General features: G+C 42.9%; 1 protein-coding gene across 1 annotated transcript in view; it reads left to right on the plus strand.

Annotated features, from left to right (window-relative positions):
• Positions 1 to 16,342, plus strand: part of LOC311100292 (DENN domain-containing protein 1A-like) — a 243,674-nt gene that overhangs the window by 191,674 nt on the left and 35,658 nt on the right. The window contains exons 11-13 of the mRNA XM_084141154.1: positions 140 to 185; positions 339 to 440; positions 10,903 to 11,028. Coding sequence (XP_083997280.1) covers positions 140 to 185; positions 339 to 440; positions 10,903 to 11,028 — 274 coding nt within the window. The remainder of the gene's footprint in view (positions 1 to 139; positions 186 to 338; positions 441 to 10,902; positions 11,029 to 16,342) is intronic.

Genomic DNA, 16,342 nt, shown 5'->3' on the forward strand with positions numbered 1-16,342 from the left:
CAAGTGTATGTTTGAGTTTCTCATTACTCTGCAAATTGGGTTGTTATATGACCCTTTTGTGTTCATGGCTGAGATCATGCTGTGGGTAAATTCTCACATTCATGGTTGTTTAATTCACTGATCTGTTTGTGTTTTGCAGTGCGCCCATGCCTTACCTCATTGGAGTGCATTCCAGCCTAATGGAGGTAAGTTCCTAACCACAGACAGGTTTATAAACCCAACCTCTAAGTGTGTTTGTGTATGCATATCTGTATGACTGCCTGCCTGTGTGTGTGTGTGTCTGTGAATGTGTGTGTGCAAGTGTCAAGCCTTCTCTCTGTGTTTCTTTCTCCCTGCAGAAGGTGAGGGGGATGGCCCTGGATGACGTGGTAGTCCTCAACGTAGACACTAACACCCTGGAAACACCCTTCGACGACCTCCAAAGCCTGCCTAACGACGTGGTGAGACACATGCAGGGCCGTGCAAAGATTTGTTTGTTGTTGCGTAGGGCTATTTATTTCTGCAACAACAGACTCACTCATTACAAATGTTAAGCAAGCTACTCTGAACAAAACTATAAATGCAACATGTAAAGTGTTGGTCCCATGTTTTATGAGCTTAAATAAAATATCCCAGAAATGTTCCATATACACAAAAAGCCTACTTCTCTCAAATGTTGTGCAAAACTTTGTTTTCATCCCTTTTAGTGAGCATTTCTCCTTTGCCAAGATAATCCATCCACCTGACACGTGTGACATATCAAGAAGCTGATTAAACAGCATGATCATTACACAGGTGCACCTTGTGCTGGGGACAATAAAAGGCCACTCGATACTCTGCAGTTTTGTCACACAACACAATGACACAGATGTCTCAAGTTTTAAGGGAGCAGGCAATTGGCGTGCTGACTGCAGGAATGTCCACCAGAGCTGTTGCCAGAGAATTGAATGTTCAAACGTTGTTTTGGAGAATTTGGCAGTACGTCTAACCGGCCTCACAACCGCAGACCACGAGTAACCACGCCAGCCAAAGACCTCCACATCCGGCTTTTTCACCTGCGGTATCGTCTGAGACCAGCCACCCAGACAGCTGATGAAACTGTAGGTTTGCAAAACTGAAGGATTTCTGCACAAACTGTCAGAAACCGTCTCAGGGAAGCTGACCTGTGTGCTTGTTGTCCTCACCAGGGTCTTGACATAACTGCAGTTCGGCGTCGTAACCGACTTCAGTGGGCAAACACTCACCTTCGATGGCAACCGGCACACTGGAGAAGTGTGCTCTTCACGGATGAATCCCGGTTTCAACTGTACCGTGCAGATGGCAGACAGTGTGTATGGCGTTGTGTGGGCGAGCTGTTTGCTGATGTCAACGTTGTGAACAGAGTGCTCCATGTGGCAGTGGGGTTATGGTATGGGTGTTCATAAGCTACGGACAAGAATACGAACACAATTGCATTTTATCGATGGCAATTTGAATGTGACGAGATCCTGAGGCCCATTGTTTTGCCATTCATCCGCCGCCATCACCTCATGTTTCAGCATGATAATGCACGGCCGCATGTCGCAAAGATCTGTACACAATTCCTGGAAGCTGAAAATGCCCCAGTTCTGCATACCCATTAGACACCCATTGAGCATGTTTGGGATGCTCTGGATCAATGTGTACGACAGCGTGTTCCATTTCCCGACAATATCCAGCAACTTCGCACAGCCATTGAAGAGGAGTGGTACAACATTCCACAGGCCACAATCAACAGCCTGATCAACTCTATGCGAAGGAGATGTGTCGCGCTGCATGAGGCAAATGGTGGACACACCAGATGCTGACTTGTTTTCTGTTCCACGCCCCTACCTTCTTTTAAGGTATCTGTGACCAACAGATATATATCTGTATTCCCAGTCTTGTGAAATCCATAGATTAGGGCCTTTCTGCATTATTTCAATTTACTGATTACCTTATATGAACTGTAACTCAGTAAAATCTTTGAAATTGTTGCATGTTGCGTTTATATTTTTGTTAGGTGTAGATACAGTGCCTCCTAAACACATGATGGAAAAGAGGGTGGGATATCAGCTGATCATTGATGTTGATGATTGATGTAAATCTGCTAGTTAGCTAGCTCAATTTATCTTACTGATTGTGATTCATCTTCAATACTCGTATCAATATACTAACTTCATAATGTAATGTTCATAATCTTCTAACTCATGATGGCTAGTGGCTTGTGTGGATATTTTAGTATATGGTAGTTAGCTAGAGTGTAGCAGTTGTGTTGCTGCTGCCCTGACACACATGTGCAACTCCCGACTGAAGAAGGGATGGAGTTTGGTCGGAGGTGTCGTTGATGCAGTATGTCTTCTCTATGTCTTTTTGCCTCTCTCTGCTGCACATATCAGGCAACCAGACTGAATATTGATGATGATGTAGGCCAAATCAAGTTTTATCAAGTGTTAATCAAATGTTATACTGCTGTGGCTGTACTGTTGATATTTAAACTAGGTAGCTCGCTACACATACTCGACCGGTGACCGCATCTCTCAAGCCATGCATGTTTGGATACTGGGCGTGCGTGAGCTCTGTACAGGGCAGATAAACAGGCGCAACCAATGGAAGGGCTGGGTGTGGCGAACATGACGATATCACAACGAATTGCGGGCAGTGGGTTCAATGACAAAAAATCTATACAAAATAATATTTTTTGGGGAAATAATGCCAACACCCAAAAGGGCACTTTGGAGACTGGAAGGGATGTGTAATCTGCACAGACACGCACATACCCACTTCTCCAGCTCTACAGTTCCGGAACAGGATGCTCTTGAGCAATGGTTACTTTCCAAATGTAATTTGATTGCAGGGATTTTTGGGGTGGCCGCCTAAGTGTTTTTACAAACTGTGTAAAAAAATGAATAATTAGAAATGAATATTTTCGATTGAAAAACGCTTTCAGTGTTAACTTAAATGACTGAAACCAGAAATAAAGTGTGTAGAAAAGATAATGGACCTTTATATCTTTCAATAGTATAATCTTTAACAACTAACAATCACTAAAATAAAAGCTAGACAGTCAGGGAGAATTGAAAATTCCCAAAACAATTAATTTTGCAGTATTGATTTTGTTATTATTTTTCAGAAAATGAACACAGCATTATCCATGACACAATGAATAGAATTGCAGGAAATTAGCTTTAGAACGGCAAAAATGTCTCTCATCTCCGTTGGAAAATGTGTGTAGAATTGCAGAAATTGGGTTAAAAGTGCAAAAATGTCTACACCTCCAAGATGAGGGCCTCTAAAATGTTCTCTACAATTTCTACCGGGCTGACCACACCCATTGCCATGCCCCCCGCAATGCCCACCACCTAAACCCCGTTTTGATCCAGAATCTAAGAGTAGAGATGTGTATGTGATTCCCATTTCAAAGCCTCACATATCCCAAATCCCACGGACTACTATCCCCGCAGGCCAAATACAGTATATTATAAGCAATTCTCCTTTGCCAAGTGCATTCGGAAAGTATTCAGCCCCCTTCACATTTTCCATATTTTGTTACGTTACAACCTTATTCTAAAATTGATTAAATAAAAACAATTATTCATCAATCTACACACAATACCCCATAATGACAAAGCGAAAACAGGTTTTTATAAAGAATGTAAAACCGATACCTTATTTACATGAGTATTCAGATATTTTGCGTATGAGACTCGAAATTGAGCTCAGGCGCATCCTGTTTCCATTGATCATCCTTGTGATGTTTCTACAACTTGATTGGAGTCAACCTGTGGTAAATTCAATTGATTGGACTAATTTGGAAAGGCACACACCTGTCTATATAAGGTCCCACATTTGACAGTGCATGTCAGAGCAAAAACCCAAGCCATGAAGTCAAAGGAGTTGTCCGTAGAGCTCCGAGACAGGATTGTGTCGAGGCACAGATCTGGGGAAGGGTACCAAAAAATGTCTGCATCATTGAAGGTCCCCAAGAATACAGTGGCCTCCATAATTCTTAAATAGAAGAAGTTTGGAACCACCAAGGCTCTTCCTAGAGCTGGCCGCCCTGCCAAAGTTAGCAATCGGGGGAGAAGGGCCTTGGTTAGGAATGTGACCAAGGACCCGATGGTCACTCTGACAGAGCTCTAGAGTTCCTCTGTGGAGAACCTCCCAGAAGGACAACAATCTCTGCAGCACTCCACCAATCAGGCCTTTATGGTAGAGTGGCCAGACGGAAGCCAGTCCTCAGTAAAAGGCACATGACAGCCCGCTTGGAGTTTGTAAAAAGGCACATAAAGGACTCTCAGACCATGAGAAACAAGATTATCTGGTCTGATGAAACCAAGATTGAACTCTTTGGCCTGTATGCCAAGTGTCACGTCTGGAGGAAACCAGGCACCACTCATCACCTGGCCAATACCATCCCTACGGTGAAGCATGGTTGTGGCAGCATCATGCTGTGGGGATGTTTTTCAGCAGCAGGGACTGGGAGACTTGTCAGGATCGAGGGAAAGATGAACGGAGCAAAGTACAGAGAGATCCTTGATGAAAACCTGCTCCAGAGCGCTCACGACCTCAGACTGGGGCGAAGGGTCAACATTTGGATTAAGTTAAGGGGTCTGAATACTTTCCAAATACACTGTATATACAGTACCAGTCAAAAGTTTGGACACACCTACTCATTCCAGGGTTTTTCTTTATTTTCACTATTTTCTACATTGTAGAATAATAGTGAAGACATCAAAACATCATGTAGTAACCAAAAAAGGGTTAAACAAATTCTTCAAAGTAGCCACCCTTTGCCTTGATGAAAGCTTTGCACACTCTTGGCATTCTCTCAACCAGCTTCATGAGGTGGTCACCTGGAATGCATTTCAATTAACAGGTGTGCCTTGTTAAAAGTTAATTTGGGAAATTTATTTCCCCCTTAATGTGTTTAAGCCATTCAGTTGTGTTGTGACAAGGTAGGGTTGGTATACAGAAGATAGCCCTATTTAGTAAAAGACCAAGTCCATATTATGGCAAGAACAGCTCAAATAAGCAAAGAGAAATGACAGTCCATCATTACTTTAAGGCATTGAAGGTCAGTCAATCTGGAACATTTCAAGAACTTTGAAAGTTTCTTCAAGTGCAGTCGCAAAAAACATAAAGTGCTATGGTGAAACTGGCTCTCATGAGGACCGCCACAGGAAAGGAAGACCCAGAGTTACCTCTGCTGCAGAGGATAAGTTCATTAGAGTTACCAGCCTCAGAAATTGCAGCCCAATAAATGCTTCACAGAGTTCAAGTAACAGACACATCTCAACATCAACTGTTCAGAGGAGACTGCGTGAATCCGGCCTTCATGGTCGAATTGCTGTAAAGAACCACTACTAAAGGACACTAATAAGAAGAAGAGACCTGCTTGGGCCAAGAAACACGAGCAATGGACATTAGACCGGTGGTAATCTGTCCTTTGGTCTGATGAGTCCAAATTTGAGATTTTTGGTTCCAACGGCCGTGTCTTTGTGAGACGCAGAGTAGGTGAACGGATTATCTCTGCATGTGTGATTCACACTGTGAAGCATGGAGGAAACGGTGTGATGGTGTGGGGGTGCTTTGCTGGTGACAGTGTCTGTGATTTATTTAGAATTCAAGGCACACTTAACCAGCATGGCTACCACAGCATTCTGCAGCGATACGCCATCCCATCTGGTTTGCCCTTAGTGGGGCTATCAATTGTTTTTCAACAGGATAATGACCCAACACACCTCAAGGCTGTGTAAGGGATATTTGACCTAGAAGGAGAGTGATGGAGTGCTGCATCAGATGACCTGGCCTCCACAATCACCCTACCTCAACCCAATTGAGATGGTTTGGGATGAGTCGGACGGCAGAGTGAAGGAAAAGCGGCCAACAAGTGCTCAGTATATGTGGAAACTCCTTCAAAACTGTGGGGAAAGCATTCCAGGTGAAGCTGGTTGAGAGAATGCCATGTATATACACTACCAATCAAAAGTTTGGACACACCTACTCATTCAAGGGTTTTTCTTTATTTGTGTGTCGCACATCACTTCTTCACAGGAGAGGCATTTGAATTAGTATAATTTTTTCGTCCAAATGCGTTTTTGGGAGAAATGCCTTCTGGACATGTGCTGTAATAACAAACGTATATGCCATCTTTAAATACAAATGCAATTGTTAAATTACGAGCCAAGTTGGTTTAGCCACAGAAAAAGACAGCAACCTTCCTGCTAGCCATGATTGGCTGAGTTAATGGATGGGCTGGACATTCCGAGAGATGAGTTTATTGGTCTGCCATGTAGCATGCTTCTGTCTATAACATGAGCAGCTCAGTATGTGTAGATAATGCTTTCTAACGCGGCTTTTTTGGAAATATATCATGAAGAACTGAAAACGTGTTGCTACTGCTCTCAACATTGCTGCCCTGAATTTAACAGGTACTATTGACAAAGAACAGTTGGAAAAAGTTTTGATGGACTACTTTCTAGAGGACGATTTTGCCATTCTAACTCTCTCTGACTGAAAATGAAGCAGACGATGAGGAAATCCCTGATTTAGGTAAAAACATTTTAATTGAACCAGACATTGTAGATTCTTCTGATGACAGTGATGGGGAAGAAACGGAAATCAACAGTGTTGTTGTCACGGAAGAAGTTGACCGGGTTTTGAAATCAATGGAATGCCCGGTGGAAGCAGAGAGATGATTGCCAAATGCAGAGAGAGACGAAAAGAGAAAACAGAAGGCTGTTGTATTAAACACCTGTCTCCGGATTACATCTTCAAACTAAGGGCAACCATGGCATCCATGTCAGAGAGGGAGAAGCGTGTAGCGTGACTTTCTGACAAAATTAGAAACGTATAATATCTGAAAATGTTGCTAGACTCATACCCGTATACATCCAAGAGTCTAGCTACATTTGCAGATATTATAAGTTTCTAATTTTGTCAGAAAGTCGTTTTCTTTGCAAGTTAAAGCGTACTATTAGATAGCTAGCTAATGTTATGTGTATGATCTGTGTAGATATATTAGTCGTATCTCAGAAATCCATTTGCATTACTAGTTATAGCTTAATGTTAGCTAGCTAGCTAACAATGAACCTAGTTGGTTAGCTTTAGCTACCTGCTGATTAATGCAAGGTGCATGCTAGTATGAGTTAGGATTATTGTTCATTGTTTATCTAGCTAGCTAGCGAGCAAGCTACATGTCTAAACAAAAGACTCCACTATGCATGGAACCATTTCACTGTACCGTTTACACCTTCTGTATCCTGCGCATGTGACAAAAAAACTTTGATGTTATTTGATATAGTGTGTGTTTACCAGAGATGGTAATGTGAAGAACAACATGACCTGCAACAAAGTCAGATTAGGATATAGGCCAAGGACTAGATATATTTTTACTACTACTTTATGCTACTACTTTCACAACTTTTAGTCTTGAAATCTGTGATTGTTTATTACACTACCTTATTCAATCTATTTAGCACATGGCCTCACGTGAATTCTTAAAGAGATGGGTGGGGCTAAGGCTTAAGAGGGTGTGAATGATGCTGAATGGGTGTAGAAGAAGAAGAAGCTCTCTAGAAGGTGTACCAAAACATTCAAGGGCCATTATCTCAAAAGTGAGGTTACAAGTTTATCAACGTTCAAAGCAGAATAACTTTCCCATTGTTCCTCTACTGCAGTGTATGATATAGCATTTTATAGCTTTGAGTCTTTACTTTTATCCAATGAAAAAACATAATTTCAAATGTTGCTACATAGAACCGGTCACATTTTGTGTTATAGCCTGAATTCAAATGGAGTTTTTTTTCTCACACATCTACACACAATACCCCATATTGACAGTGAAACAGTGCACATTTATTGAAAATGAAATTTCGGAAATATCTCATTTACACAAGCATTCACACCCCTTTGCTATGACACTTCAAATTGAGCTCAGGTGCATCAAATTTCCTTTGATCATCCTTGAGATGTCACTACACCTTGATGTGAGTCCACCTGTGGCCAATTCAATTGTTTGGACACACCTGACTATATAAGGTCCCACAGTTGACAGTGTATGTCAGAGCGGAAACTATACTATGAAGCATGCCTCGAGTTTGCAAAAAGGCACATGAAACACTCTGAGAGCATAAGGCAAAAGAGTCTGTGGACTGATGAGACAAAAATGTAACTCTTTGGCCTAAATGCAAAGTGCTATACAGCCAAAGCAACGCTGGAATGACTTCAGAACAAAAATGTGAAAGTGCTTGTGAAATGTTCAAGAAACATGTTTTCACTTTGTCATTATGTGCTATTGTGTGTAGATGGGTGTTTTTTATTTTTTTTTAATCAATTTGGAATTCAGGCTGTATTATTTGCCTGTCTACTTGTGTGTGTTTGTTTTACATTGGCATCTAAAATGTTATCGTGTTCTTATCTTTGCGTGACAAGTGGGTGAAATATATTAATGAACTGTCATTGGAACGAAGCGTGCCACAGAACGGCTGGTTGCTTTGAAGTGTCTGCAGCGTCTTCAATGTCTGTGTGTCCTTCTGTTTGTGTGTTTCATGCATGGTCACACTTATATGCATGTGTCTAAATGGGTGTCTGCATGCTTACATGACTGCATGGATGTGTGTACAGTATGTGTGTGAATTTACCCGAGCTGACTCCATGACTAAGCCAGATGATACATGTGTGTCACATATTAACCTAACGTAGCAGGCATAGAAAGAAGCCTGAGCGGAGTCCCCACTTCAGTTTTTCAGGGGAAACAGAAGTTGGGTTGAAAATACTGTATCCCTGATAACCAGAAACATCCACTTTATGCCAACGCCGCTAAGGGTGGTCACATATTACCCTGATCTCTCTTTGTCTGCTGTCAGAGGTCCAGGGGCCGTATCCACAAGGGTCTCAGGGTAGGAGTGCTGTTCTAGTATCTGTCCATACAATCTTATTCATTATGAACTAAAAGGCAAAACTGATCCTAGATCAGCACTCCTACGCTTTGTGGATACGGGCCCAGTTCTTATACTGTTTAAAGGGGACAGTTTCTACAGTATTACTGATTTTGAAGGGGCACAGTTCCTATAGTATTAGTGTTTAAAGGTTGATTCAGCACATATTCAAGCGTGTCTCTGGCAGTATCACTGGGGAACATCAGAGGCCACCTCATCCGTAAAGCTTCCCACCCCAGGCTCCGCTCCTAGAAACGGTGTAAACCTTTAAGAGACTTCTGTCCTGTCATTACACACTCACCCCATCCTCTTATTCCCATCTCTGTTCTTTTTTTCATTCTTTTTTTCATTTCTTCCTTTTAACGTAAGGCTGTAATTCTGGATTTTTGTTGGGTTTTCATTTGTCTTGTAGTGTGTTTTGAGAGGGGGACATTAAGAGGAGAGTGTGTGCGTGTGTGTCTGTTCTGGAAAGGTAGAGGAAGTATTAAGGAAGCGTTAGGAGGAAGTGGGGCTGCTGGTGGTAGTGAGAAGGAGGAAGCATCAGATCATAGAAATATGCAATGACTCAAAATACAATAGAATGAAGTTCCTGATAAGCGGCTGATTAGTTGCAGCCTACCACACCAGCCCAGGTGTGTTGGGCTGGAACAAAAGCCTGCACACCCAGGCAGTAGCTCTCCAGGATGAGAGTTGGCCACCCCTGGTGTTGACGAAGTGACGAAGGAAGAGTACTTGTTGAAAAGGGGTCTTCATTAAGAGACTATTGCATTGTGTTCCCCTGGGCACTGTCTTTGGCCCGTTACTCTTTCCTTATACACTCAGTATGACAGTTTTATATTGTGCATGATGTTATGCCTGAATGCAGAAAATGAAAGTCGTTCTACCTTCTGGACACTGATTGACTTGAGCTTTCACATTAGGATAGGATGATAGGATATACTTTAATGTCCCAGAGGGGAATATTGTTTTAGACACACAGTAATGCTCTATACAAAGTAGACACTGTACATTGAGCTTACATGTTGACATTTCATAACCACTCTTTTCCATTTCCTCCAAATAAAACTATTCATGCAAACAAATGAGGGAGGAAATGACACAACAATTGATTTGCGTGTCTTATCTGCCTTGCCTCCACTGTGGAAGAGAACAAACCCAGGTCATGTCGAATGCCACTAAAAAGCGGTGTTTTTTCCTACGGTTATTTTTCCAGTCGCAAGTTTTTTTGTTTTCGGGGGGAGGCTAAACTTTCGCTAACAAGGTAACCAAGCGTCCTTAATAACCAGGGGAGCTCGCTACAGGAGAAAAGCGACAGGGGAAGAGAGAGAGTAGAGGGAAAGAGAAAGGATTACTTCAGCCCCCGTGCGCTTGCTCCCGGCTAGAGCATTAGCCTAAACGGCCGTCTCATGGAGTGTATTCATGTAGAATAACGCTGTTGTTGACTCGTGGAGCCGTTTTTCCAGCAGCGCTGTGCGGATGGATGCCAGAGAGGGAGAAGGGAGAGAGGGGGGCCTGGGGAAGGGATGGGCTGATTAAAATAGCGGGGTCAGGATTAGATGCTACCAGAGGGGATGAGAGGCCTAGGGGCGAGAGATACTCTCAGTCTATCTCTGGGGGAAAGGGGGAATGAAGGGAGGAAAGAGGGTTGAGATGTTGGTAGGAAAGGAGAAGGGACTGGGGTATTGGGAAAGGAATGGATGGGTGAATGGAGAGAGGGATAGATAAAGACACTGGTAAGGTGAAAGGGATGGATGGATGATGGGAGAAGGTATTAAGGTAGGGTGAAAGAGATGGATGGCGGGAGCCAAAGAGAAGGGATTGGGGTAAGGATGGCTGTAAACATTACCTGTAAATGCACCTATGACTATGGAGGTGGCTCTTGTGAAAATGTTACACGTTGCTTATCACTCAATCACGCAGTCCTTATGTAGACGACATAAACAATAGTAAGGTGTAACTGCTTGTTGTTGTTTGTTTTCCCCAGGTGTCCTCCTTAAAGAACCGCCTAAAGAAGGTTTCCACAACGACAGGAGACGGCGTGGCTCGAGCCTTTCTAAGAACACAGGCCGCTCTCTTCGGCAGCTACAGGAACGCACTGCAGATTGAACCGGTGAGCCATACTGAGGGAGAACACGAGAGAGAGAGGGAAGAGGGGAAGGAGGGAGGGAAGGTTTACAGTTAGGAGCGAGTGTGAGAATGTGAGAGACAGAGAAATAGACATGGTTTGTTTTTGTAGATGTGCCAGAGGGAGAGAGAGAGAGACACGCACACACACAGAGAGAGAAGAGTGACGTGTGCGTGTGTGTGTGTGCATATGTATCCCTGTGTGTACTGTATGTGTGAATGTGTCTGTGTGTGTGTCTGCCCACACACTCGTGCACATGCATGCTTCTCTCACTGTGTGTGGATAATAGCATTAGCGATGTATATCCCCGTGACCCCCAGTGTAAAGGGAGGGAGTAGCCCCGCACGATAGTCCCCTTACGCGGGGTACCAGTCCCCCCACCAGGGGAGACGGAGAGGGGACACACGTCCTAACAATGGCACAGATGGTACCCCTGCACTACATATGGGGGAGCCGGCGCCTTCCTTCGACCTCCAAGCTGTCACTGCCCTGTGGCTAACCCTCACCCCTAAACTCTAAACCCCAAACCCCTAACCTGCACTCTATATGAACCAAGGACCCGTCTGCCTAGGAGACACTAGGGATTCCAAAGACTTTCCTGTGTGTGTTGTGGCCCATTCTGTGTCCGTGTCCGTGTCCGTGTGTGTGTGTGTGACCCATCAAGTACTTGAAACAATGGTGTACTTCTAGTCAAGACCCAAAATGAATCAAATAAATTAACCGCCACCCACTATTAGGGAAATACTGTTCTCAACGTTACCATGAAGGTGGTCAGGATGTGATATAACCTTGATTTTACTATGGCTTTCATTTTCATAGTGTCTAATGGCAGAAACTATTCTTACTTTCTTCCCATCTGTCTCGCTCTCTCTCTCTATTTCTCTCTCTCTCTATTTCTCTATTCTCTCTCTCTCTCTCTCTCTCTCTCTCTCTCTCTCTCTCTCTCTCTCTCTCTCTCTCTCTCTCTCTCTCTCTCTCTCTCTCTCTCTCTCTCTCTCTCTCTCTCTCTCTCGAGTCTCGAGTCTCGAGTCTCGTGCCCAGGGCTTGTTGTCATTAAGTCTGAACTGTAGAACCACTTTGATCCAGAGGGAATGTAATGTGCAGCGGTATGGACAGTGGTGATATGGAGGGATGTATGTGTGTTAAGGTGATATCAACCTTTGTCCTATCATGATTATGTACTCATAAAATATTGTGATATACGATGGTATCACCCCCTATTGGCCAACCCCCCCCCCATATACAGGCCCGTCTGAAGTTTGCCAATGAACATCTGAATGATTCAGAGGAGAACTGGGTGAAAGTGTTGTGGTCAGATGAGACCAAAATCGAGCTCTTTGGCATCAACTCAACTCGCCGTGTTTGGAGGAGGAGGAATGCTGCCTATGACCCCAAGAACACCATCCCCACTGTCAAACATGGAGGTGGAAACATTATGCTTTGGGGGTGTTTTTCTGCTAAGGGGACAGGACAACTTCACCGCATCAAAGGGATGATGGACGGGGCCATGTACCGTCAAATCTTGGGTGAGAACCTCCTTCCCTCAGCCAGGGAATTGAAAATGAGTCATGGATGGGTATTCCAGCATGACAATGACCCAAAACACACGGCCAAGGCAACAAAGGAGTGGCTCAAGAAGAAGCACATTAAGGTCCTGGAGTGGCCTGGCCAGTCTCCAGACCTTAATCCCATAGAAAATCTGTGGAGGGAGCTGAAGGTTCGAGTTGCCAAACGTCAGCCTCGAAACCTTAATGACTTGGAGAAGATCTGCAAAGAGGAGTGGGACAAAATCCCTCCTGAGATGTGTGCAAACCTGGTGGCCAACTACAAGAAACGTCTGACCGCCAACAAGGGTTTTGCCACCAAGTACTAAGTCATGTTTTGCAGAGGGGTCAAATTCTTATTTCCCTCATTAAAATGCAAATCAATTTATAAAAAGTTTTACATGTGTTTTTCTGGATTTTTTTGTTGTTATTCTGTCTCTCACTGTTCAAATAAACCTACCATTACAATTATAGACTGATCATTTCTTTGTCAGTGGGCAAACGTACAAATACTTTTTTCCCTCAATTGTCATACTTGAGTAAAAGTAAAGATACGTTAATAGAAAATGACTCAAGCAAAAGTGAAAGTCACCCAGTAAAATACTGTTTGCGTAAAAGTCTAAAAGTATTTGGTTTTAAATATACTTAAGTATCAAAATTACATGTAATGGCTAAAATATACTTAAGTATCAAAAGTAAAAGTATAAATAATTTCAAATTCCTTATATTAAGCAAACCCGACTGCAGAATTATTATTTTTTATTTACATTTATGGATACCCAGGGGCACAACTTTTAAAGTATTTTTACTTAAGTACTTTACACCACTGCGCATATATCTATAGTACATTTGGAAAGTATTCAGAACCGTTTACTTTTTCCACATTTTGTTACGTTAAAGCCTTATTCTAAAATTAATTAAATTGTGGGGGGTTTTCTCATCAATCTACACACATTACCCCATAATGACAAAGCTAAAACAGGTTTGTAGAAATATTTGCAAATGTATTACAAATAAAATATATTCAGACCCTTTACTCAGTACTTTGTTGAAGCACCTTTGGCAGCGATTACAGCCTTGAGTCTTCTTGGGTATGACGCCACAAGCTTGGCTCACCTGTATTTGGGGAGTTTATCCCATTCTTCTCTGCAGATCCTCTCAAGCTCTGTCAGGTTAGATGGGGAGCGTCACTGCACTGCTATTTTCAGGTCTATCCAGAGATGTTCGATCGGGTTAAAGTCTGGACTCTGGCTGGGCTACTCATGGACATTCAAAGACTTTTCCTGAAGCCACTGCTGTGTTGTCTTTGCTGTGTGCTTAGGGTTGTTGTCCTGTTGGAAGGTGGACCCTCACCCCAGTCTGAGTTCCTGAGCGCTCTGGAGCAGGTTTTCATCAAAGATCTCTCTGTACTTTGCTCCGTTCATCTTTCCCTCGATCCTGACAAGTCTCCGAGTCCCTGCCCCTGAAAACCATCCCCACAGCATGATGCTGCCACCACCATGCTTCACCGTAGGGATGGTGCCAGGTTTCCTCCAGACGTGTCTGGCCACTCTACCATAAAGGCCTGATTGGTGGAGTGCTGCAGAGATGGTTGTCCTTCTGGAAGTTTCTCCCATCTCCACAGAGGAACTCTGGAGCTCTGTCAGAGTGACCATCGGGTTCTTGGTCACCTCCCTGACCAAGGCCCTTCTCCCCCGATTGCTCAGTTTGGCAGGGCGGCCAGCTCTAGGAAGAGTTTTCGTGGTTCCAAACTTCTTCCATTTAAGAATGATGGAGGCCACTGTGTTATTGGGGACCTTCAATGCTGCATAAATGTTTTGGTACAATTCCCCAGATCTGTGCCTTCGACACAATCCTGTCTCGAAGCTCTACGGACAATTCCTTCGACCTCATTGCTTGGTTTTTGCTCTGACATGCACTGTCAACTGTGGGACCTTATATAGACAGGTGTGTGCCTTTCCAAATCATGTCCAATAAATTGAATTGACCACAGGTGGACTCCAATCAAGTTGTAGAAACATCTCAAGGATGTTCAATGGAAACAGGATGCATCTGAACTTAATTTCGAGTCTCATAGCAAAGAGTCTGAATACTTATGTAAATAAGGTTTCTTTTTTTATATACATTTGCAAAACATTCTAAAAACCTGTTTTCGCTTTTTCATTATGGGGTATTGTGTGTAGTTTGATGAGGATTTAAAAAAAATGTCATCCATTTTAGAATAAGGCTGTAACGTAACAAAATGTGGAAAAAGTCTGAATACTTTCCGAATGCACTGTATATGCCAGGGTTCTTCAATTCCGGTCCTGGAGGGCCGAAACACTTCTGTTTTTTATTTCTACCTGGTAGTTAATTGCACTCACTTGGTGTCCCAGGTCTGAATTAGCCCCTGATTAGAAGGAGAGGATGAAAAACAGAGGTGTTTCGGCCCTCCAGGACCGGAATTGAAGAACCCTGGTATATGCCAATGGTGCACAACAATGCCTAATTTATCATAACGCCACTCGGGATTCGTTGGGGCATGGACTCTACAAGGTGTCGAAAGCGTTCCACAGGGATGTTGGCCCATGATGACTCCAATGCTTCCCACAGTTGTGTCAAGTTGGCTGGATGTCCTTTGGGTACACCATTATTATTATTATTACAGACCATTATTGATACACACGGGAAACTGTTGAGCATGAAAAACCCAGTAGTGTTGCAGTTCTTGACACAAACCGGTGCACCTGGCACCTACTACCATACCCCGTTCATAGGCACTTAAATAATTTGTCTTTCCCATTCACCCTCTGATTGGCACACATACACAATCCTCCCCTTCATCTCAATTGTCTCAAGGTTTAAAATCCTTATTTAACCTGTCTCCTCCCCTTCATCTACTCGGATTGAAGTGGATTTAACAAGTGACATCAATAAGGGATCATAGCTTTCACCTGCATTCACCTGGTCAGTCTGTCATGGAAAGAGCAGGTGTTCTTAATGTTTTGTATACTCAGTGTATATGTGTATTTTAACCTAGTAATGGTTTAATTGAAGTTTAAGCTGCCTATCAGTCATTGTTTTTGTGACCAGTGGACAAACAGTAAGAAATGCACTCTTCAACAGCTGCATAATGTGGATCCCAGCCTATGGTATAAAAGTTTGAGGGAGTTCCTCCCTTCTAAACTTCTCTGTGGTATTGTGCTCCATACTGTCAAAAGTAAGTTTAATTTAAGAAGACCACGAGTGGGGCTTTTATTACTCAATCTATTTTGTCCATAGGCCTAACGGAAACGCCAAACTCGCACGCTTTTGATAGACTTAAACATCTACAAATTATCTGGATATCAATGTCACCAACAAAAATGTAAACAATAGGCCTACAGAAAATGTAACATATGGCATTAATACATTTTTCAAATGCAAATATAACTTTTCGGTGGTGCTCAAAGCATGCCGTTCCATGAGAGCACCATTTATTTTTCAACTCGAAGCAATGAGCCCAATCCGTCCTCCATGACAACAAAATAAACAACAGAGCAAGCTAATAAATCCGTAGCTGACTAAACTCCACTCCATGGTAGTCAGCTAATAAGTCCTTTGTTTTGGGGTTATGCTCAGATGAAACAATGGCAATAATGATGATAACAATTAATTTGTCTTTGTAAAGTGGTTCCTTGCGTCATACAACACAATTTCCAGATACCTTTTTGTGACTTGAGCTTTCGGACAACTAAAAAATCTGTCCTACTTGGCTAAAAAAGTTTATCGAGCCC

The sequence above is a fragment of the Coregonus lavaretus genome (genome assembly GCF_964263955.1).
Source record: "Coregonus lavaretus genome assembly, chromosome: 24".
NCBI classification, from domain to species: domain Eukaryota; kingdom Metazoa; phylum Chordata; class Actinopteri; order Salmoniformes; family Salmonidae; genus Coregonus; species Coregonus lavaretus.